This window comes from Ictidomys tridecemlineatus, chromosome 5 (assembly GCF_052094955.1).
Source record: "Ictidomys tridecemlineatus isolate mIctTri1 chromosome 5, mIctTri1.hap1, whole genome shotgun sequence".
Classification (NCBI taxonomy): domain Eukaryota; kingdom Metazoa; phylum Chordata; class Mammalia; order Rodentia; family Sciuridae; genus Ictidomys; species Ictidomys tridecemlineatus.
Genome location: NC_135481.1, coordinates 113399800 through 113425118, shown reverse-complemented (window position 1 = coordinate 113425118; position 25319 = coordinate 113399800). Strand labels below are relative to the sequence as shown.

At 35.5% G+C, this 25319-nt stretch overlaps 1 protein-coding gene across 21 annotated transcripts in view; it reads right to left on the bottom strand.

Annotated features, from left to right (window-relative positions):
• The window catches only part of Unc79 (unc-79 subunit of NALCN channel complex), a 270058-nt gene that overhangs the window by 239369 nt on the left and 5370 nt on the right, over positions 1 to 25319 (bottom strand). For 14 of the 21 annotated variants that reach the window (XM_078050756.1, XM_040274611.2, XM_078050749.1 and 11 more), the window contains exon 2: positions 18940 to 19013. The exons of the other annotated variants lie outside the window; for them this stretch is intronic. In XM_078050756.1, coding sequence (XP_077906882.1) covers positions 18940 to 19013 — 74 coding nt within the window. The remainder of the gene's footprint in view (positions 1 to 18939; positions 19014 to 25319) is intronic. 21 annotated transcript variants of the gene reach the window in all.

Genomic DNA, 25319 nt, shown 5'->3' with positions numbered 1-25319 from the left:
TTCTAGGAGGATATGGGCCCATTCCCAACCTGACCAGCTCAGACAGTAGTCGGAGCAGAGGCATTCTTCATTCTGAGTCAGTCAGTCTTGACAAGGTTTCAGCTATGTGCCTCCAAGCATAAGTGACACACTCTTCATAGAGGCATATCATTGGGAAGGATCTTTTGGGAAATAAACTTAGGAGAAGAAGTGGAAAAAACACAAGGCTTGGTGCAGCTAAAACAGGCACTACTCTATTTAGAATGAGTTAGGCTTCCTTCCTGTGTTGGATAAGAACTGGAAGGCGCCCATCACTCAGCTTCAGTGGTAACTATCTGTCCCCTTCCATTTTTCCTCCTTTTTTTGTTTGAGTATTTAAGAAAAACCCTATTCATCATATTATTCCACTTATAAATACTCTAGTATAATCTTTGACTAATAAAGATGCTTATAACCATAGTACTGTTATCACTTCCAACAAAATTAACAAATAAATCCCTTAATATCAGAATCCAAACAAGATTTGTGAAGGGTATTTTCCAAATTCCACATGCACCCCTTGCACATACCTTTCCAGATTCGTAGGCATAATCCCCACTCACCAGACTCCTAAGGAAGACCATGAGAACACAGAGACTACAGGCCATGTAGTTTCTGTATTTCCATTTCCAGCCCCACAGTCTAGCATCTCCAAGCCTTTCATCATTTACTTCACTATACATCTGTAACTTAATGCAGCTAGTACAAGAGTCATATCAACTGCCAACCACAGTGGTGCACGCCTGTAATCCCAGCATCTCAGGAAGCTGAGGCAGGAGGATCATGAGTTCAAAGCCAGCAAGACTGAGGCACTAAGCAACTCAGTAAGATCCTGTCTCTAAATAAAGTACAAAATAGGGCTGAGGATGTGGCTCAGTGGTCAAGTGCCCCTGAATTCAATCCCCAGTATCAAAAAACAAAAGTCATGTTGGCCCCTTCCCTAATCCTTCCCCAACAATTACAACTTTTCACACACAAAGAGAAAAGTCCATTTTACACGTGAAAAAATGGTGGCACCAAGAGTCTAAGTCATATAGAAAATAAAAGTCACAACCAAAACTAAAACCCAAGTTTCACTTGAATTTGGATAAGTTTCTACTTACTTGCTATGAGAATGTGGATAAAGTAAGGAGTTTATCTCAGCCTCAATTTCCTAATCCATAAAATAAAGGTAAGGATATCTATATCACTAGCTTGCTATAAGGATTTTAAAATATTGCACGTATCAACTATTTAGTTCAAAGCCTGGCACAGAATAGACAATAAACTAGGATCAGAATCAGCCATGACACATGGATTCCTCTTCCTTTCCTTTCTCAGTCTAATACTCTGTTCCTAAAACCTGTGGGGGAAGGAAGACACACCAGTGACCTTGCATCAGAAAAATCAAGTATAACTGCTTATGCACACACACACACACACACACACACACACACACACACACACTCTACTGCAGCCATCTGACACTGAAACTACGTTCTATACTCATCCTCATATTTTTAAGAATAATAAATAAATGTTGCTAATAATAAGATATTCAGAAATGAAGATCTGGGGAAAACAAAACATTGTTTTCAGAGTTCTAGTGGTGAAGCAGAGCTCTTTGCAAATCCTTGATCAAAGAATATTACTCCTCTGTTAAGCAAGGTCACCCTCTCACTGAAAGCAAAACCTCACAAAAGATACAAATGAAGGGTGATGGGACAAGATACACAAGTAGAAAGCCAACCCTGTGCAGAGGATGTCAGAGCCACACATGGCCTCCTTAAGCTCTTCCAAATATTTGCATACTTACATACATATTCTGCAGTCAGTTTGGGTCCAGGTGGCAATTTTACCTGGCACTTTCAGCAGACAGGAAAGGTCAACAAAGAATACCCAGGGTTCTTTGGCAACTGACTCCATCATCATCAAACATTTGTACAACATTTATATTTTTCAAAGTACTTCCTCATACATTATTTAATAAAGTTGTTGAGCATCTGACTTGTGCAAAGCAATATATCAGGAGTTCTAGGAAATTTTAGACAATAAACAAGCAGCAAAAGTAAAGGAAAAGATATCAACATTCTTATTCATTAGACACTGATGGACACTTTGAGGTGCTAATATATCAACAATAAATAAGACGCACTTCTCATCCTTGAGAAGGTCACAATAATCACAATAATAACTCTAAATTCTGATTTCACTGAATGTTAGTAAACATAAAAATAATGGTTGCATTGTGATTCCCATATTACCAGTGAGAAAACCATAGCTTACACAAGTTAAGTACCTTGCCCAAGGTCACAAAAGAGGTAAATGATATAGCCACTTTTTGATGTGTCAGCAAAAAGAGGAACACTAGAACTAACTGTGACCAACAGCACATTTTTAGCATATTAAAAAAAATGCATATATACATAAAATCATCCAGTTAGCTTTCACACATGAATTGTAAGACTTAACCACTCATCAAAATCAGGAAAGTTCTGAATGTGGACACACAACATTTGCCAGACATGGGACATTGCAATAAAACAGAAGGGAATGGGGAGAATTTATGCACATCAAAAAAGAAGCTAGTTATTCCTGCTTCTAGTGCTATTGGTCAGGAAAGCTCCAGCTGGGAATTCTGAAAGTCAGATTCATTTCATGGTGTGATGGAGAAAGTGATAAAGGCAGAGAATTTTCTTCAAGCTGAGTGTTTATGGGATATTAGTGATTATCCTATTTTGATGCAATCAAGTTAGGTCATAGAAGCACAGTTTTAAAGTTTACTAAAAAGATTCTTCAGATCAAGATTTTAAATTAAATATGGCTGGGCGTGGCAGCACACACCTATAATCCCAGCAACCCAGGAGGCTGAGGCAGATGGATTGCAGAGCCCAGGCCAGCCTCAGAAACTTGGCAAGACCCTCACTCAAAATTTTTAAAGAGGGGTGAGGGAATGCTAGGGATATAGCTCCGTAGCAAAGTAGCCCTGAATTCAATTCCTAGTACCATAAATAAATAAATAGAATTAAATAACTTGAGTCCAAATTTTATGCAGCCCCTCCTACCCATCAAAAGAATGATTTACAAGCTTGTATTTGCCATGTGACAAAGCATGTGAATACAGTATTTGAAACTTCAGGGGAAGGAAAAGGAGCATTGCTGATAAGTTCCAGAAAGTATAAATCTAGGCACATGGGTTTAACACATGAAAACTAGAAAAAGCTTTAATCTTGTTTCTAAATGGCACTAAGCTCTCTCTTTAAAAAAAAAAAATCATAAGCCAGGCACAGGGCACATGCCTGTACCCCAGCTACTTGGGAGGCTGAGGCAGCAGGCTCATGAATTAGAGGCCAGCCTGGGCAATTTAGCAAGACCCCTGTTCCCTCCAAAAATAAAAATCATCGATATTTGAAGAACTGAGGAGCAATTTGGTGGGAATTAAATAATTTCAGAGATATGCAGAGGCTGATGGCTACGAATCATTCTTTAAGTTTCTACATCTTCATTTAATACTGAAGATATACCTGGAACATCCATCTAATCTATGTGGTCCATTGTGGTCCAATTTCAAAAGAAAATGATTGTGCTGAAAAGAGATTCTACTCCCTCAGACACAGAGATGTCCCAGAATTGCTTCAATAAGAAGAGGAATCACAGCCAACACTGTTTTCAAATAGCTGCCTATGTGGACAACCACCGGGAAATATTTGGGATCCTGCTCTCTTGTGGAAAAATATTCCATTTCACAATAGTACTGAAGTCAGTGGCGATTCATGATCAACTTGGAACTAAAATCAGATGTACATCTTTTTCAGGGTGTAGTATACAATATTCAAGAATAATTCAGTCCATTATATCACAATATTTTCTTTAATTTGATCAAAATTGAACAATTAGATATAAAACTGTACCTCTTTAAGGACCATTTTTGAAGAATTTCTAAAACACAAATAGCATTTTTGGCATGTTTACCATGTGACAGGCACTATTCTAAGCACTTTACCACACAAAAATAGAATTGACTCTAGTAAGCTTCACCCATCCTATGAGGTGGATGCTGATTTTATTCCCCTGCCATTATTATTTTTATAGATAAAAAAACTGAAGAATTAGTTATCAGTTTTAAAATTCATTCAATCTGGGCTGGAGTTGTAACTCAGTGGTAGAGCGCTTGCCTAATGTGTGAGGCACTGGTTTCAATTCTCAGCACCACATATAATTAAGTAAAATAAAGGTCTATCAACAACTAAAAATATATTTAAAAATTCATTCAGTGATGTATAACTGTAATTTCACTCAATCAGCAAATGCTTATTGAGGTTCAACTATCTGCCAAATCCTGGGAATATAATACTGTATAATATAACCACAGCCCCTGAGCTCATGTAGCAGATGGGAAAGCATGATAAATGAACAAAAAGGAAAAGTATTTTTTAAAGGTCTACAAAGAAATAAGCAAAGGGTTAAAATAGAGAATAAATAAGAGGTTAGAGAGAGAAGCAAAAAAATAATCAGAGAATAACTTTTTTACATAGAGTATTCCATGAAGGCCTCTCAGAAGAGATGATACTAAGACAAAAGAAGAGAAAGCCAGGCTTGGAGTTGCACACCTATAATCCCAGCTACTCAGGTGGCTGGGGAAGGAGGAGTTTGAGACCATTTTGGCAACTTAGCAAGACCCTATTTCAAATAAAATGGAATGGGGTTGGGGAAGTAGCTCAGTGGTAGAGTGCTTGTCTAGCATGAGCAAGGCTCTGGTGGGTTCAATCCTTAGTTGTACTACAAAAAAAAAAAAAACTAGGCTTAAAAAGTAGAAGAGGTTTTAAGACTACTAAATGAAGACAATCAAACCACACACACCTGAAATGCCTCTCAACTGCAGAAAATAAAATTTTTAAGACAACAAGAAAGAAGAAACAAGAAGGCACAAAACAACATAATTTTGGAAGCTTGAAAACCAATAGGCAACTGGCAGTTGACTGAGCAGAACAATCATCTTCTTCAGGCCATCAACACAGAAGGCTAAAAAAAAAAAAAAAATCAAGGCATGTGCCTCTCAGAATTCTCAAAAGGCCCCAAACAAACAGCATCAGTTAGCCTGGAACTAGAGGTGAAGGGAAGGGGTAAGGGTGCCAAAGGGGTCAGGGAGGAGGCGGGATGGCTGAAAAGAGTTTAAGAGAAATTAGAACCCTAAATTCTCCCCCTTCCCTCACATCCCTGAGGGGACATTTCTCCCCAGCTCAGCAGATCTGAAGAATCTGCCTAGAAAGAACGTACTCTGTAAAGCAGACCACACACATTTGAAGACAGAAGCAACCTACATAAACCAAGAAGATCTGCTGGTTATATGAACTGTGAATGGTAAACACAGAGCTGAGCGGACATCTGACCCCCAACACCTATCAGCCAGACTCTTACCCTTTAGGCTGGAGATTGGACATCTCTTCTTTCCTCTTTCCTTCTGTGAACCTGACCAAAAAGGCCAGATCTAAAGACAATGAAGTCAGGGGTTCCTCTGATAAATGATTTACCAAGATGCTCAGGTCAGCTTCTTGGCCCAACCCTTAACCATGAGTAGACAGCAAGGAATGGACAGACATCTAAAGAAAGCCTACAACTTGTAAGACAGACTAGAAGGAACAGAAAATCAACTTTCAGGAAGAAGGTCTATACAGAAGAAGAAAACCTTTTTTAAAAACCTGTTATTAAGCCGGGTGTGATGGCTCACTCCTGTAATCTCAGTGGCTTGGGAGGCTGAGGCAGGAGGATTGTGAGTTCAAAGCTAGCCTCAGCAAAAAGCGAGGCACTAAGCAACTCAATGAGACCCTGTCTCTAAATAAAATACAAAATAGGGCTCAGGGATGCGGCCTCTCAGAAGGTCAGTGGTCAAGTGCCCCTGAGTTCAATCCACGGTACTAAAAACAAACAAAAAAAAAAACCTGTTATTAATATTAGAAAGAGAATCTTCTACCCATGAATGAATGTTGTCATACTAAGAAAAAATGATATACAAAGAAAAAAAAAGATTCTGTAGAAAAAAATGACATACAAAGAAAAAAAAAAGATAGTGTGCATTTTAAAAACAGAAATAATCCCAGAAATAATCAACAGAAAGGTCAGAAGAAACAGGTGAGGAAATTTCACCAAAGTACACCAAAAAAAAAAAAAGAGCCAAAATCTGAGAGATGATTAGTACAGGAGATTCCAGAAAAAGACAATAGCAAAAGCAGAAGGGTTAAAATCATTAACAAAATTTTAAAAAATTTTAGATAGTAGCAAATTAAGAGGACTCATTACAATGTAGAAACCACAATGCACATCATTGCAAAATGTCAGGCACTGGAGACAAAGAAAAGATTCCATATACTTCTAGTATTTCTAAAATGTTTTGCATCACTTAGGAAAGATCAAGAATCAAAATGGCCTAATCCTCCTCAAAAGCAACACTGGAAGCAAGACAATCCTGAAGCCATGCCTTCAAAACCCTAAAAACAAAACATCCCCAAATTATAATTCTATATTCATGCAAACTACAAATCATGAATACCAGCCAGTCCTTCTCCTGGAATAAGAAAGACTCAATTGTATGTCAGGCAGAGAGGGCAATCAATCAAGACCAGAGTAGCAGAGCTCAAGAGAGAGAATGTTCAAGTTCCCATCATCAAGAGCCCATGCCCACTATACTGTGTTTTAAAAGCAGAATACCTGGGCAAGTTGGGTTCAGATTCTTATGTGTTCTTCATGAGTTCAATGAAGTTCCCACTCCACAAAATTCTCAGATAGCTAAGAACACCCATTTTGCCCCCAAAGAAGTATTCTGTTTTGATCTACTTCTAAGAGGTAAAGGTAGGTCATGTTGAGCTTAAGCAGAAAATACAAAGCAACCCATTACCACACCACATTTTCCCCAGGGGTCTCCCAGCTTACAGTGTAGCTACCAAACCCCAAGCAGGATGAATCCTTCTTTCCTAGGGCTCACTTCTGACCTTGCTCAGTGACATCCCAGGGAAGAGCTCTCAAGTAAGTTAAATCCAGAACTTCCCAGACTTCATTTAGTACAATGTCTACATGATATGAAAGAGGGTATATAATTATGTGTACACTTACAAAAACAGTAATATATATACACCCACTTACTTACCACCCAGATTAGAAGACAGAACATTTTCTGTATCTCACCTGTACCTATCTCAGTTTTATCCCCCTGTCTTACTATAGACACAGTTTCTGAATTTTTCTGTTATCCCTCTCTTGCTTTTCTTTATAGTTTTGTTATCCAAATATCATATTAATTAATTTTTAAAAACTGAAGAACAAGCATAACCTCAGAAGGGTAAGGAAAACATAATAATGCCAAGGCTCCCATATTTACAAGTTTGATCATCACTCTTCTTCTTTTTTTTTTTTAAGTTGTAGATGGACACAATACCTTTATTTTATTTATTTTTATGTGGTGCTGAGGATCAAACCCAGTGGTAGGCAAATTCTCTATCACTGAGCCACAATCACAACCCCTGATCATCACTCTTTTTTTCAGGAATAAAAGAGCTGCCTGTCTTTATTTTGACCCAGAAACTGAGAGTGGGTGAATCGTCACAAGGCTGGTTCTAAAGGCAACTGCCATTTTTTAAAAATGAGTCAACTTAAATATGCCAAAAGAGGAGGTTTCTGGGAAGAGGGCAATAGTAGCAGCACAGTTTTGAGCCAACACAAGGCCTCCCATTAAACTCAACAGATTGACCACCATTTGACCCAGTTATCCTACTCCTCGGTTTATACCCAAAGGACTTAAAATCAGCATACTACAGTGACACAGCCACATCAATGTTTATAGCAGCTCAATTCATAATAGCTAAACTATGGAACCAACCTAGATGTCCTTCAACAAATGGATAAAGAAAATGTGGTATGTATGCACAATGGAATATTACTCAGCTTTAATTAAGAATGAAATTATGACATTTGCAGGTAAATGGATGGAACTAGCGAATATCATGCTAAGTTAAATAAGCCAATCCCAAAAAACCAAAGGCTGAATGTTTTCTATGATAAGCAGATGCTGATCCAGAGTGGAGGGTGGGGGAGAATAAAGGAACTTGGACTGTGTTGAGGGGGGTGACGGGAAGGTTGGGGTGGTGGGGATGGGAAGGACAGTGGAGTGAGACAGCCCCTATTTACCCTATGTACATGTATGACTGCACTACTGATGTGACTGCACCCTATACAGTAGGAGGAATGGGAAGCTGTGCTCCATTTGTTGTACAGTGTGTCCAAATGCATTCTGCTGCCATGTGTGACTGATTGGAACAAATTTTTTAAAAAAGAAAAAAATAGAAGGGAGACCAGTAAAATAGAAGAAGAGAAATAAGGGGAGGGAATGGGGAATGAAACTGATAAAATTATACTGTTTTTTATTGTGTGAATGTATGCATATATTATAATTAAAAAACTAGACAGATCGTGCTGGGGTTGTAGCTCAATGTAGAACACTTACCTGGCAAGTGTGAGGCATGGGGTTCAATACTCAGCAACACATAAAAATAAATTAATTAAAGCCAGGCACCAGTGGCACACACCTGTAATCCCAGCAGCTTGGGAGGCTGAGACAGGAAGATCATGAGTTCAAAGTCTGTCTCAGCACCTGTGAGGCCCTAAGCAACTCAGTGAGAGCCTATCTCTAAATAAAATAAAAATAGGGCTGGGGATGTGGCTCAGTGGTTGAGTGCCCCTGAGTTCAATCCCTGATACCAAAAACCAAAAATGAAAGTAATTATAATTAATTAATTAATTAAACATATTGTGTCCAACTACAACTAAAACAATCTAAAAAAAAAAAAACTTAACATATCAATGAGGATAACAAGACTAACAAAGACAAACTCAGGTCAGAGACATACCCATGTGGTATCAGCATCCTTGCAGGAAGTCACAAAAGGAAAGAAAATGGTTGTCAGGACAGGAGTCCTTCCAGATGGTCAAAAGGACTCACTGGAAACCATGGTGGTCTAATCCAAAAACAGCCGTCAAGCAAAGGGCTTCTCCAGGTGACAGATCTGATGGTGCTGGAGCCTCTCAATCCAAAGTAGCCAAACAAAGCTACCTTCAAAGAAAGGCTGCATGGAGAAGCCACCGAGAATAGAATCTAGATTAAACAGTGTAAGGACACTAGATAAAAAATAGATGGGGTAGAGAGAGAAGATGGGAGGGGAAGGGAGGGGGGATAGTAGAAGATAGGAAAGGTAGCAGAATACAGCAGTTACTAATATGGCATTATGTAAAAATGTGGATGTGTAACCGATGTGATTCTGCAATCTGTATTTGGGGTAAAAATGGGAGTTCATAACCCACTTGAATCTAATGTATGAAATATGATATGTCAAGAGCTTTGTAATGTTTTGAACAACCAATAAAAAAAAGCAAGTATAAATGAAGGAGAAGAGAACCAAAGAAAGCATATCTCAAAAAGAATAAGGGCATATTTTTTAACCACATTACAAAAAATAAGTAAATAAATACATAGAAGAGGGGCCCTAATATTACATTGCTCCTTCTTAAAAATTACAGAAAAATTTATTTCACCTAAAAAATTATCAAAAGCAAATCCCAAGGCTGGCTTGTGGATCAGTGGTAGAGCGCTTGCCTGGCACATGCAAGGCACTGGGTTGGATTCTCAGCACCACATAAAAATAAATAAAATATACAATTTGATGTTTAAAAAAAAACAAATCACACACATTAATGTTAATTTAAAAGTTTTTAAGAAATCATAATAAAATAAAATCCCATACAAATTCAACACAAGAAAAAGAATACCACAGAAAACATGTAATATATTTACTAGTTAGCTCAATTTTGCCATTCCACAGTGTATACATATTAAAAAACAAAATACTGTACACAATAAGTATGTATAAAGTTTCTTCATTTAAAAAATAAAATAACTTAGGGGAAAAAAAGAAAATGAGAATAAGATGTAGACATATCTACTAAACAGATGAAAATTACAGCATAGCCATATTTTTTTGAAATGTTAGACTTCAAAACAAGCTAAAAGAAATTAAGAAATTGGGGGCTGGGGTTGTGGCTCAGTGGTAGAGCACTTGCCTGGCATGTGAGGCACTGAGTTCAGTCCTCAGCACTGCATAAAAATAAATAAAGGCATGGTGTCCATCTACAATTTAAAAAAAAATTAGAAAAAATAAGAAATTGTTGAAACTGTATTAGTAAAACACTGAAATTAAATGATCAGTTAAAAGAAAGATTTTGAAAAGAAAGGTAAAATTTTTATGGAGAGAATTAGAAAGGAAAGAAATATTTCAAAAATTAAAACTAAATCAGTCAAAATAAAAGAATGAGTAAATACAAAGAGTAATAGTTAAGAAAAATAAGGCCTAGAAAGGGGAAACTCTTTCACACTTCCGGGGTGCTAGGGATGGAACTCAGGGCCTCATGCATGCCAGGCAAGCATTCTATGCTGAGCTATATCCCCAGCCAGGTAAAGGAGAAATTCTTAAAAATTAAAAAGAAATGAAGCAGTTTCTGGTTATGATAAACTAAACCTCTACCAATGAGCCCTTTTCCTCCCACAGAAAATAACTAAAGAAGCTTCACATATGGGAAAAGGAAAAAAAAAAAAACAGCCACCTGAAGTTATAGGAGAATGAACAGAAGCCATCAGTTACAGAGTTCAAGCTCCCAGGAAAAGGAGGGGCAGGAGGGAACCAAGTGGCCTCTGGCTTCTGGGACTAAATAAAGTATTCAGACCACACAAGGTAAGGGCAGACAAGGGAAACCCTCAAGTTTTCTAGCCTGGGAAACTAGAAAAGGGAAGTAAGCAAACTGAATGCTCATGCAAATGGGGAAATTCTAAAAGGGAGCAGGAACAGAAAGGGAATCCCAAACTCTCCACATCTACCTCTCTGACTGACCCCTGAACCATACAAGTGCAAAATAATACACTGGGATATGCACCAGTTTAAGAGAAAAGATCTAAACAGAGTCACAAGCTACTACCTGAGCAAGAATTCGCATTTCAATTCCAACTAAGAAAATGACCCATTGAAATAAAGAAAACATAGTAATTGGGTATGGGCGGGGTATTAGAATCCAAAGTCTCCACACTTTAACATTCAAAACATCCAGTATAGGATTCAAAATTATCCAAAAAAGAACAAATAAAATTAAACACATTCTCAAAAGAAATGAAAGTCAATCTAGTCCAATATTAAAATAAAACAGATGTCAGAACTCACAGACATGGATTTAGTGCAGTTGCTCTAACTATCCTCAATGAAGTAAAACAAAATAAACTTTCAAAGTATGAAACACTAAACAGAGAAATGGCAGGTCTCAGCAGGAAAAGCAAAAACAATGAAAGATGAATAAGATGGAAATTCTAGAACTGAAAATATGACTTCTGAAATAAAAAAAATTCATGAGATGGGATATCAAACTTGAAAACAGATTAATATTAAGTGTCCAAGGTTAAAAAAAGGGGGGTGGGGTGGAGGGAGGTAAAAAAGAATAGAACTTTAGAGGCCTATTAGATGATATCAAAGAGTAAGATGGTATGTGTAATGAGAATACATAAGGGAAGGAGAGAAAGAATGGAGGAGGGAAAATTTTCGAAGAAATAATGGCCAAAGATTTCCCAGATTTGACAAAAAAGCAGACATTTTCAAACACAAAATAATAAAAACAGAGCAGAATAAATACTTAGAAGACCACCTGATATTTAAACTGGCAAAAGCCAAATACAAAGAGCATCAAGATAAAAGCAATTGTATATACTTCATGGACATGTAACAATGGCTGAATTCCCGCTCTAGAAACATGAAGGCCAGATGGAATGACATCTTTAAAGTACTGAAAGAAAGAAAACAACTGTCAAAGCAGAATTTTACATTCAGCAAAAATATTATTCAAGAATAAAAGCAAAATAAAGACATTTCCAGATTTAAAAAATCTAAGAAATTTGGTCAAAGGCAGAGCTGCACTACAAAAAAAGAAAAGGGAAGTTGTTTTTTGGGCTAAAAAGAAATGGCATGAGATAGGAAGTCTCTCAGAAAATTAAGTAAAAGCAAAAGATTCAACTTTCTTTTCCTCTTAATTTCTTTAATTTCTTTATGAGCCATATAACTTTAAAATTAAAGTCATAACACTGTGTTATGGAGTTTATGACATGTATACATATTACAAAAAACAATTATCAAATAGATATATGAGCCCATAAATCTGCAAGATTTCTATATTTTATTTCTTTTATTTTGTTTTGTTTTGTCTGTCTTTGCAGTTTAGAGACTGAACCCAGGGCTTGGTGCATGCTAGGCAAGTGCTCTGCCACTGAGCCACATCCCTGGCCCAAAATTTCTATATTTTAAATAAAGTTGTACATTATTAACTATGAGTTAACTGTGAAAAATTAAGGATATGTATTTTAATTGCTAGAGCAATCATTATTTTTAAAATGAAAGAAAAAAATGCCTAAGAAGCCAATAGGAAAGCTTAAAAAGTTGAAAGGAAATTGATGGAAAATATATATACCACACAAACTGTAAACAAAAGTTGGAGTAGCAATATCTGTATCAGATAAAATAGATTTCAAAATATATTAGCAAGGATAAAGAATACACTTCATAGCAAAAAATGAACATTCAAGGGGGCTGGGGATGTGGCTCAAGCGGTAGCGCGCTCGCCTGGCATGCGTGCGGCCCGGGTTTGATCCTCAGCACCACATACCAACAAAGATGTGTCCGCCGAGAACTAAAAAATAAATATTAAAAAAAAAAAAATGAACATTCAACAGGAATAGCCTATATATGAACCCAATCACAGGGCTTCAAAACACATAGAACAGAAATTGATACCTTTAAAGGAAAAAATAAATTCCAAAATAACGACTGATGGGAAAAATTAGATAAGAATCAGTAAAGAAACAGAAGATTTTAAAATATCACCCAACAATTGTAAAAATGCACATTCTTTTCAATTGCACATGGAGTGTTTACCTGTATAGGCTATAGTGGGGGCCATAAGACAAGTCTCAATGAATGTCAAAAAATTAAAATCACACAGACATGTTCTCTTGACAAAAATGGATTCAGGTTAGAAATCCAAACCAAAGATAACCAGAAAAATTCCAAATATGTGGAAATTAAACAACATATTTCTAAAGAAACTTTGCCAAAACAGAGAGAAATTATAGACTATTTCAAACCCAGCAATAATGAAGATAAAACCTATCAAAAATTGTAGGATCCAGTTAAAGCAAGACTCATAAAAAATTTTATGGCTATAAATTAGTTTTATATTACAATGGAAGAAAGATCTCAAATCTATATTACAAACTTTCATTTTAAGACACTAGACAAAGAGCAAATTAAACAAAAAGGAAACAGCTAAATTCAGAAGTGATACAGAAAATCACCAAAACCAATGTTGGTTTTCAGAGAAGACCCAAAAATTTATAAACATCTAACCAAACAAATCATGAAGAAAAAAAGAGATATTAATTGCCAATATCAAAAGTAAAGGAAGTGCACAGCAATAAATTCCACAGGTGGTAAAAAGGACAATAAGTGATTATTACAAACAACTTTTTGCCAATAAATAGACATCTGGACAAATCTGTCACACAGACAAATTCCTCAAAAGATACAAATAACCATAACCCACCTGTGATAGGATGATATTTTGTTGTTGTTTTCAACCACAGTTTCTGGCTCATAACTCCCACAGCCCTTGTTATTTACTAAATGACGAGAAGAGTGAAGTTCAAGTACATGGCCTTTTGTCTTTGGTTCTTTTGGAACTGCTTCAGAGAGCTAAAGGTAAAGGGATAATGTGGGGCACTTCAGGCCTCAGAATAGGCCTCAAAGAGTTAAATCTCTCCCTCTGATCACCTGCCCTTCTTCACCTGCTCCTTTTTCTCCCTAAGACAGGCTAGGGAACTAGGATTTCTCTAATCTTCTCCCATTTTTCTATCTTGGAACTGGTCACTTAGAAATTCTCTGACCTACTTTGTATAATAGTAGATCATTAGATGGCCATTTCAGAAGGGTCCTGCCCAATATCTAGGAGGAAGAGAGGCCAAGCGGGCCACTGAGAGCCAAGAAGAAATGGAACAAGCCTTGCTGGGTTCCCCGTCATTCTCCTAGAATTAGATTACACCCTTTCTTTCCAAACATAGTTCTACAGGGTTACACATGCTTCAATCACACTTATGCAATGAAGTCTTCATAAAAACCCCAAAAGACAAGGTTCCGGGGAGCTTCCATACTCTTATCCCATACCTCAGCCCTATGCATAGCTTCACTTGTATTCTTTGCATAACATGTAATAATAAACCAACATACACAAGTATTTCCCCAAGCTGTGTGTGTGGTTCAAGCAAACTAGTACACCTCAGGAGGGAGTGTGGGAGCCCTGATTTATAGTTGGTCATCCAGAAATACAGGTAAAACAAACTGGGGCCTAAGATTGGCATCTGAAGTGAGCAGGGGACCCAATGTCAAGGACAGAGCCCTCAACCTTTTGAGATCTCCAGGTACACAGTATCAAACTGAACTGAACTAGAGGCTACCCAGCTGATATCCACTACAGAATTAACTTAGTGCTTACCTGTGGGGAGAAATCCCCAAAACTCTTGATGTCACAGAAGGGACCTATATTATAAGCATACACTAGGAAAAACTGAGTTTGAGTTTGTTTTTCTTCCATACCATCCAATGACCCAAGAAAAAATTAAGCACCCCCCAAAAAAAACTTTGAATAGCTTTGTATCAATTAAAGAAATTGAATTTAAAATTTAAAACCTCCCCATAAAAAAATAACAACCTACACATCACTTTACATTGTTCTGAAGGTAATAAAAGAAGGCAATAAAAAGAAATAAAAAGGCATAGAGATTGGGAAAACAGATGTAAACATGATCATCATGTTGAAGATGTTAAGTAAAAAAACTTCGTTAAAGAAAAAAGTTAATAATTTTTTTTCAGCCTAATAAGCAAGTGTGACAGAGTGCAGGATAAAAGAGAAGCATGCAAAAATCAATTGTATTTAATTATCCTGACCACAGATAATTAGAAAATCAAATTTGAAAAACAACACCGTTCATAAAAAATATTTAGGAATAAATTTTATTGAGGATACAGCAACTACAAAAACATTGCAAACAGGAATTAAGTAAGATCTAAATAAGAGTGTGTGTGTGTGTGTGTGTGTGTGTGTGTATCATCCTAAGATTGAAGAACTTGATGTTAAGTTAGTAATCTTCCCTAAAATGATCAACAGACCAATGAAAATCAGTTTCCTTTGGGGAAAAAATGACAAACTAATTTTAAAATTATAGGTGGTACACACCTATAATCCCAGCAGCTTAGGAGCCTGAAGCAGGGGGATTGCCAGTTCAACGCCAACCTCAAAAACTCAGCAAGATCCCGTCTCTAAATAAAACATTAAAAAGGGCTGAATATGTGGCTCAGTGGTTAAGCGCCCCTGGGTTCAACCCCCAGTACCAAAAATAAATAAATAAATAAGAAGCAAAGGACCTAAAAGAGCTAAAACAATTTGGGAAAACAATAACAAATCATGGAAGACATACAGTCATAAAGAGAGTATGTTCAGACAGTATATTCTTGACATAAAGAGACATATAGATAGATAAACAAAATAGAGCCCAGAGATAAATAAATAGATACATACACATATACTTGATTGATATTCCACAAAGATCCCACGATAATTCATAGAGACAAGATTATTTTTGCAACAAATGGTGCTAGAATAAATAGACTTTGCATATGGAAATAATAACCTCAAACCTTACCTCACAATATACATAAACATTGACTCAAAATTGTTCATAGACCTGAATATTAGAAATAAAAATATTAAGCTTTTAGAAGATAACTTTGGAGAAAATATTTAAGACACTGGGCTAGGTAAAGATCTTTTACACAGGAATATTGAAAGGACAAATGGTTTTTTAAAAATCCATAGAATAAACTATGTGATTTAAGTTTTACTTTTTTTTTTTTTCCTGAGGATACGGGGATTACGGGAAATTGAACTCAGGGGCAATTGACCACTGAGCTACATCCCCAGTCCGGTTTTGTATTTTATTTAGAGACAGGGCCTCACTGAGTTGCCTAGTGCCTCACCATTGCTGAGGCTGTCTTTGAATTCACAATCCTCCTGCCTCAGCCTCCCCAGCCTCGGTGCCCAGCTTAAGTTTTACTTCTTGAAAAGGAGCTATAGATTGGAAATAAAATTTTTCAAAAACAAAGTGCTTGAATCTAGAGCATCTAAAAAAAAAAACTCTTTCAGCTCAACAAAAAGAAAACAAAAATTGAATAAAAATGAACAAAAGTTTTGAACAGACATTGTCCAAAAGAAGATATACAAATGGTCAATCAGCACATGAAAAGACGCTCAACATCACTGTATTACAGAGAAATGCTAATTAAAACCACCCTGAGATACCACTGCATGCTGACTAGTACCAAGTGTTGGGAGAATGTGGAACAACTGGAGCTCTCTCTTGTATCACACAGGTGGGCATGCAGAATGTTATAGTCCCTTGGTAAAATAGTATAGCAACACCTTATACATTAGATATCCATTTATTATGCTATCAAACAATGTTTTTCCAAGAGAAATAAAAACATATGTCTACTTGGAACATGTATGCAAATATTCCCAGCAGCAATATTCATAATAGCCAAAACCTGGAAACAACCCAAATGTCTATTGACTGGTGAATGGTAAACTCATGCCATGGAATACTACAGAACAATAAAAAAATGAATGAAGTGGTAATAAATACAATAACACAAAATTAATCTCCCCAAAATTATACTAAATAAAAGCTGCTATAGGTTGGATAAATGTCCCCCAAAGGCCCATGTGTTAAAGGTTTGGTTGCCAGACTGTGGTGCCAGTGGGGATAGAAAATTTAACCTTTAGGAGATGGGGTGTAGGGGAAGGAAGTTTAGATAATTGCAGGTATGCCCTTAAAGGAGCATCTCTGCTTCCTGGCTGCCACAAGGTGAGCACGGCGTGCCTCTTCTACACATTCCTACTACTCATATACCACCTTGCCACAGGCCCAAAGATAACAGGGCCAAGTGATCATGGACTAAAATCTCTAAAACCATGAGCCAAAATAAGCCTTTCATTCTTATAAAATGATTATCTCAAATATTTTGTCAGAGTGATAGAAAGTTGACTATCACAAACAAGAAAGCCTATGTATTGAATGATTCTATTTGTATGGAATTCTTTGAAAGGCATCACGATAATGACAGAAAGATGATCAATGTCTTCCTGGGTCTAAGGCTAGAAGGAGGGGACTGAGAACAAAGGTCACAAGCATTCTCTTCAAGGTAAAGCAACTTTTCTCTATATTGCTTATGATAGCGATTACATGATAAGTCGATCTGTGTTTTAAAAATGAATGAATTTTATTATATGTAATTATTTCCATAATTAACAAAAAGAGGAAAAATAACATTTTAATATGTAGGTATTTGGGCATGTCTACACTAGAAGATGTAATGACAGAGTCAGATGATTATACTTATAAATGAATAAGTTGGATTTATGAGAAATATTTGACATTTATTTTTAAGGGCTAAATAAATATATTTCTATATATAGATGAAATCACTATACATAGGCTAATTCACATGTAGACAGATAAAGGTACATTGTACACATAGCTCTAAGAAAAATACAAAAGAAAGGTTTCAAAAAGATTTTAAAGACATTCACTAGAGGGCTGGGATTGTGGCTCAGTTAGTAGAGCACTTGCCTAGCACATGTGAAGCTCTGCTTTCAATCCTCAGCACCAAATAAAAATAAATAAATAAATAACAACTAACACTATTTAAAAAAAAAATTATTAGAAAGAAATCCATACAGAAGAAAGAACAAGGCAATGTTTGTACAGTAGGGATGGCAAGGAAGAGTGCCTACATGATGGAACAAAACAAATACCAAAACCATTCCCAGAACACTTCACTAGAACACTTTCTATGTTATACACAGAACATTTCCCTATTTTATAATAAAAATTTTTGAAATTACATATTAGAAAGATATGCTGTAATCATTTAAGCATAGGCAATACTGAATCAAATTATAGTTAAAGCTACTTTAAAGAAAAATAAAAAACCACTTGGGCAACCAGGCAAAAAACATTAAACCGTTAATAAGAAAAAAGAACTAAGATTGTCATCAGACTTCTCACCCATACTTCATGCCAAAAGAAAATCATATAATGAATTTAAGACATTCAAGTAAAGGAAATTAAAAAAAAATCAAGGATTTTATAGCTTCCCAAACTGATCTTCAAGTACAAAGCTGCAAACAAATCATTATAAATTTGCCAAAATGCAGGGAATATTGATCTTTTGAGTCTTTCCTAAGGAATCTATTAGAAAAGGAGATTCACAACCAAAAATACTGACAGAGCAGCAGCACAAGTGGAGAATATGAAATGTAAAAGTATTTGTAGAAAAAGCTAATTCATGGTTATAAGACAGAGCATATAATAGACAAGGTACAATTTTTAGAAATGAGGGCAGGTGGGGAATAGGTAGTGCATATGGATGTGACTGCCTAATGGGTATGAAGTGGAAATAAAAGGACACTACTTTATGTCAGAGACTGGGATGGAAGAAGGGGAAGGACAACAAGAGATTGTAAGCCTACTCCAACACTGTTCAATATACGGAACCAATTAGTCCAAAAAAAAAACAAGTGAACTAATGGTATTATAGAAAGGCATTAGTATAAAGTTAATGGCAGAACAAATGAGCAAATTAAACCCACTGCATAATGAAAGAGCTTAGATATAAAAGACATAACGATAAAACAATATGATAGAACTGAGGCCAAACATATTAATCATATCAATAGATGTAAATGGGCTTAACTCACCTATTGAAAGAAAAGGATTTTCAGTTTGGCTAATAAAGCAAAATCCAACACTATGCAGAATACAAGAGACACACCTAAAACAAAAAGATTCAAAAGAGTTAAAAATAAAAGGATAGAGAAAGATATATCAGGCAAACACAAATAAAAGAAAACAGGGGTCATAATCTTGATTTCAGACAAGGTGGAATTCAGATCAAAAAGCATTACACAGATAAGAGCATTACATGCACCTAGTGCATATAGCACAATTCACAGTGAAACTAGTTATTAACATTTATGCACCCAGCAACACAGTAAAACCTTCCATTAAGCACCACCCACAGAAGATGCAAGGGGACACAGAAACACCAACAATAGAGACTTTAACAGACCTCCCACACTTCAAGATCAAGTGAACTGAAACTAATAAAGGTACAGAAGAGCTGAACAACATAAATAAGGTATCTATTATAGATATCTATCAAACTATGAAATTGTATTAATAACGGAGATTACAACTTCATGTACACAAATAGCATTCACAAAAACTGAAGAAATCTTAAGACACAGAGAAAACCTCAAAGTTTTAAAGAATAAAAACAATATAGTAGCATCTTCAGAACATAATGCAATAAAACTAGAAATCGATAACAAAAATTTTAAATGTCCTTCCATGTGGAAATTTAAACACTCCCAAACAACTTTTGGGTCAAAGGCAAAATGCAAAATTAACTACAGAATTTCTTGAAAAGAGTGAGAATAAAGGCCTGACCTTACTAGAATCTGCAGGCTACCATCAAAGGAAGTGTCAAAGAAAATATATTGTTTGAAATGCCTATATAAATAAGAATTTCAATATATTAACAACCAACTCAAAAACCTAGAAAAGGAACACTATAATAAAACAAAGAATCAGAACAAAATAATCAGTATTTAATATAAATATTGAAATTAATTTGCCCCCTCCAAGAGAAAACCACAGTAGACATTATAAATAAAAACAAAAAAGACCTTATTGGAAAAGAAATAAAACAGATAAACCAATAACTAACCCAATAAAAAAAGGGAGGGGCCCAATGGAGAAAGCACAAAAATGTGACATTAAATACACAACATTAGAAATGATAAGGAGAAAACCAACATCAAATACAGGTTTTTTAAATTTCTAAGAACTCCCTTGCATAATTCTATGCATATTTGAAATTTTATATGAAATGTATAATTTTTTAATACACTGGGGCTTTTTTAGTGTTTTTTTTTTAGTTGTAGCTGGACACAACACCTTCATTTTATTTATTTTTATGTGGTGCTGAGGATGGAACCCAGGGTCTCGCATGTGCGAGGCCAGCACTCTGCCGCTGAGCCACAACCCCAGCCCTGAAATGTATAATTTTTTAGGGAAATAAAACTTCCAGATTTGACCTCAGTAGAAACAAAAAATTACTAGATTGAACAAATGTCATAGAACAAATACAGAAAAAAGTTAAAGACTTCTACTGCAAAACAAAACAAAAAACAAAACAAAAAAACATACTAGGCCAGATTGTTTCAGAGTGAAATTCTAACAGACTTTAAAGATGGACAATACCAATTCTACTTTATTCCACAGCAATGAAAGAAAACTTCCAAACTCACCTTGTATTATGGGTAAAATAAACACTGTTCCCAGATCCTGACTAGAATTAATCTTTACACTATACCTCCTCCCAAAAAAACTATGAATCTATCTAACTTACTAATAGCAATACAAAATGTCTTCAGCAAAATGTGACAAAATCCAATCTTGGGTATTAATAAAGTTAAGAGAAGAAATCATATGGTCTCCATACATAGAGAAAATGAATTTGATTCAACATCCATTCAGGTTAAAAAAAAAAAAAAAGCAAGCCAGGAAAGGTGGTGCACGGTGCACTCCTTTAATCCCAGAAGCTCCAGAGGCTGAAGCAGGAAGATTGTGAGTTCAAAGCCAGCCTCAGCAAAAAGCAAGGCACTAAGCAACTTAGTGAAACCCTGTCTCTAAATAAAATACAAAATTGGACTGGGGATGTGGCTCAGTGGTCGAGTGCCCTTGAGGAAAAATATTTTAAGAACAATAAAATGGGATTTGATGGATGGATAATTCCTTAACATATTACATCAGCTCAAAAGAATATCTTACTTAATAGAGAAATACCAGAGGCCCTCCCTGCTAAAGGTAAAAGCAAGAAAAAAAGCACCTACTCTCTCTGTTGTATTTAACACTGTGTTAGAGATGTTTGCCAATGAAATTAGAAAAAAAATGCTATTAGAGGCATAAAAATTGAATAGAAAAAGAAAGGATAAAACTGTTTTCTATTCGAAAATATATAATTATATATCTTGAAAACCCAAAAGAATAGATGGGAAATGACTGCAAAATATTTAGTAAAGTAAGTTTATAAAATTAGCAGACAAAAATCAATAGCCTTAACCATAAAATTAAAAGATAAGAATGAAAAGAAACATCCCGATTATGATAATAAAAAATATAAAATACTAAGCATAAGTTTAATAAAAAATTCCAAAATATATATGTCAAAAACTTTTTTTTTCTGGTACTGGGGATTGAACCCAAGGGTGCTCTCTTAGTCTTTTTTATTTTGGGACAGGGTCTCACTAAGTTTCCCAGGCTGGCCTCAAATTTGTGGTGCTCCTGCTTCAGACTCCTAAGTAGCTGAAATTCCAGGTATGTCACCTTGCCCAACTATAAGACAAAACTTTACCCTGCAAAGGCACAGACTTGAACAAATGAAAAGACATACCATGTTGTCAGACAGTACAACTAAATATCATTAAGATGTCAGTTCTTCCTAAATAAGACATTTTATGAATGTAATGTGATATTCATAACTCTATGAAGCTTTTTTTGAGCTATTCAATTCAATTATAAAATTAATTTGGAAGAATTTGAAAAAGAAAGCCAGAAAAACTTGAAAATTAAGAATAATGAATGAGAAAGGGGAGAGTCAAAATTCTCTACAAAAATATTAGCCTTCAGTTTAAACAGAAGAAAGAGGAAGAGGAGGAGAATCATGCCAAGTTCTTTTTAATATCTTATTGTTTTAGAGATCTTGATAGGTTATTAAAGCTGAAGAATATATACATTTCTCCAAAATCTGATGCCTTTGGAGACTCACCAGGAAGCTCTTTCTAGAACCTAGTTCAGTGCCTAACACATTGTAGACACCCAATAAATATTTGTTGAATAAGTGAATATTGAGTAGTACCACAATAGAATAGATCTGTAGTTAGTGAAACTGTCATATCTAAAAAAGTATTGATTAATGGCTCAGAGCCAACTTGAAACAAATATTTTAATGACAGTTCCCAGAGGTTTTGTGCTTCTTTTTTCCTCATCATTTTCATTTGGGATACTTCATATAGGAATGCACATTATTTTTGATAGTTGATTCAAAATTCACGGAAGGATGGCTAATACAGTGGATGACAGAATCAGTCATAACAGTGAAATAACACTAATAAGATAGTGTTTAATGAGGATCATAATGAATTAAATTCTGCCCCCCCACCCTCAATTATATGTTCAATTCTTACCTCCAGGTAACTGTAAACATGACCCTAATTGGAAATAGAGTCTTGGAAGATATAATCAGTTAGGATGAGGTCGGATTGGATTAGGATGGACTCTAAATCAAATGACTGGAGTGTGTTTAGAAGAGATTTGGTTACAGAAATACAGTCCATATGGGGATAGAGGCAAAGATTGGAGTGATACAGCAAACCAAGGAATTCCTAAGATTGCTGACCACCACCAGAAGCCAAGAGAGAGGCAAGAATGATTGGACCCCTAGGGCCTGCTAACACCTTTTTGTAGATTTTCAATTTTACAACTGTGAGACAATAAGCTTCTGTTGTTTTAGGTGGCCAGTTTGTAGTAATGTGTTACAGCAGCCCTAGGAGACTAATATACAGCTGAACATTTTATCTTTCAACAGCACAGATAGAGGATGAAGGAAAACTACAGTTATTCCTGTGGAACAGAACTGGCAGTTGAAGAGGGCCGGCAGCTTGAGATTATTGAAAGAGCCTAAGGATTACTTAAATTCTGAAATAAAAATTCCTGTACTCAGCACTAGCTAGGGTACATATGAAGTACTAAGTCGTATTTTATATAAGTGCCACATTTTAAAGAGGTCATAAGGAAGAACTGGAACACATTTTTAAATAGTGATGTAAAGAGGTAAGCGTCTAGAAATTTCATCACGTTATTATCAAAAATTATTCAGCAATCAGTCTACATATATTTAAAATATTCTACCATCGAGGAAAAGCTCTCTCTACTCCCTAAGCGAAGGCGTTTTAATATGGGTCAAAAGTAATGGGAAGTTACTGACATGTTTTAAAGAGAAGAATGACATGATGGTCTCTGTATTTTCAATAGATCATTTGGACAGCTATGTGAGGGCAGAAGCAGACACAGGGAGGCATAGTAGAGATGATAAACCCCATAATTAGGTTGATGATGATAAGAATAAATAAGAAGTGAGATATCTGAGGAATATTTAGGAGATATAACCATAGAACTAAGGTAACAACACTTGTCTTTCAAAGGTATTATGAGAATGAATTATTTTATAACAAAGTGCCTAGCACAGAGTAGGTACAAATAAATGTCTAAACTCTCCTTCTTAGAAAGCTTAAATTCAAATATATATAACTCTGACATACTAATTTGGTTATATGATTATGAATTATTATATCTTTCCACTTCTGAGGCAAGATCATTTTATATATATTTTTTTAGTTGTAGATGGACACAATACCTTTATTTTATTTATTTATTTTTATGTGGTCCTGATGATTAAACCCAATGCCTCATAGGTACTAAGCAAGCACTCTACCACTGAGTCACAACTTCAGCCAGATCATTTATTCTTAAATTAACATTATGTGTACACAAATGTATATGTCCACTCAATTTTACCTGTGTGTGAGACTAAGTCTCTAGGACCTATAAAAACAAAAGATACCTCAAAATGCTGAACACTCCTCCAACTTTAATCCACATCAAATATTAAGTAAGATCACATAATAATCAATATATTGCTTGGGAACATTGTTCCTGAAAAGTCCAGAAGATGAAAAGAAAAAGACAAAAACAGAACATATGGACTGAAACAAGATAAAAATCCTAAATGAAATGGTTGGGCTTTCCACACTACAGAAAGCTAGTTCAATGATAAGAACACATTTTTGCTAACTATACTTTTCAAGGCATAAACATTTCATTTCTAAGTCAATATATATGTTCAATTATACAAAAAACTTCCATATCTTTTTAGAATATTAAAAATAAATGCACATGAATCTCTAACACAATTACTGCTATACAAGAATCCCAACTCAAATCTTATTTATTGGTTGAGTAATCAATACATAAAACTTGAACAGGATCCAAGTAAAACTACATCCCAAAGAGTTTCCAACTTCAAACGTAATGCTGCTTTATCTTAAGAAATAACAGTCTTCTGTGTGCTAAGATTTCCTACCAACTTAGAATCATAATTATTATGAAAAACATAATAAAAGGAAAATTTAGCTAATTAGAAAGAAGTAAAACTACAATGAACGTTCAGGAAAAGTTTAGCTTGTTATATAAATACTATAATATTTAATTTAGCAAATATATTTTAAGTACTTTTGATAACTATAGCTTTATCTCCCGATAAATACATTTGAAAAACATCCATTTTATACAATGTTCACATGTATGGAATATAGAACTTCACATAATAAAAAAAGTAAAATCTCCAAATTAATGCTATCCCAAAACTTGATTATATAATTCTTCCCTATAAAAGATATTTCATCCACCCTCAATCATTTTTACTTACTCAAGGAATTTTTGTGCAAACTATGCACCAGGAAATGGGTTGCATGTTGAAGACACACTATGAACATAACACAATCTACACAAAAAGTAAATTGAAGCAACTAAACAAGAAAGCTAATTATTAAAATACATTGTGAACACACAAACAAGGTATGAGAGAAGGCAGAAATCAGTCAGGGATTCCAAGCTAAATACTGAGCAGTAAGTAGGTATTAGACAAGCACAGAAGAGGGCCATGGAGGGAAAGAAGGCATTCCAGCCAAAAAGAGCATGGAGCACTGGAAGAACTAACTGAAAAATGGTCCACTGTAACTAGAGCAAAGACGCAGGGCTGAGATCAAGTTGGGAAGGCTAGAATCAACAGGGCATGGTTTGTCAAAGAGTTACCACAAAGATCGGGAGTTTAGGGAGACTCCCAGATTTTTCACTTGGAAAATGGTAGTGCCATCCTCTGAAATGAGCAATACAAAAAGAAGTACCGATTTTGGGACAGAAGACAATGAGTTTGGATTCGTTGGGGATAAGATTT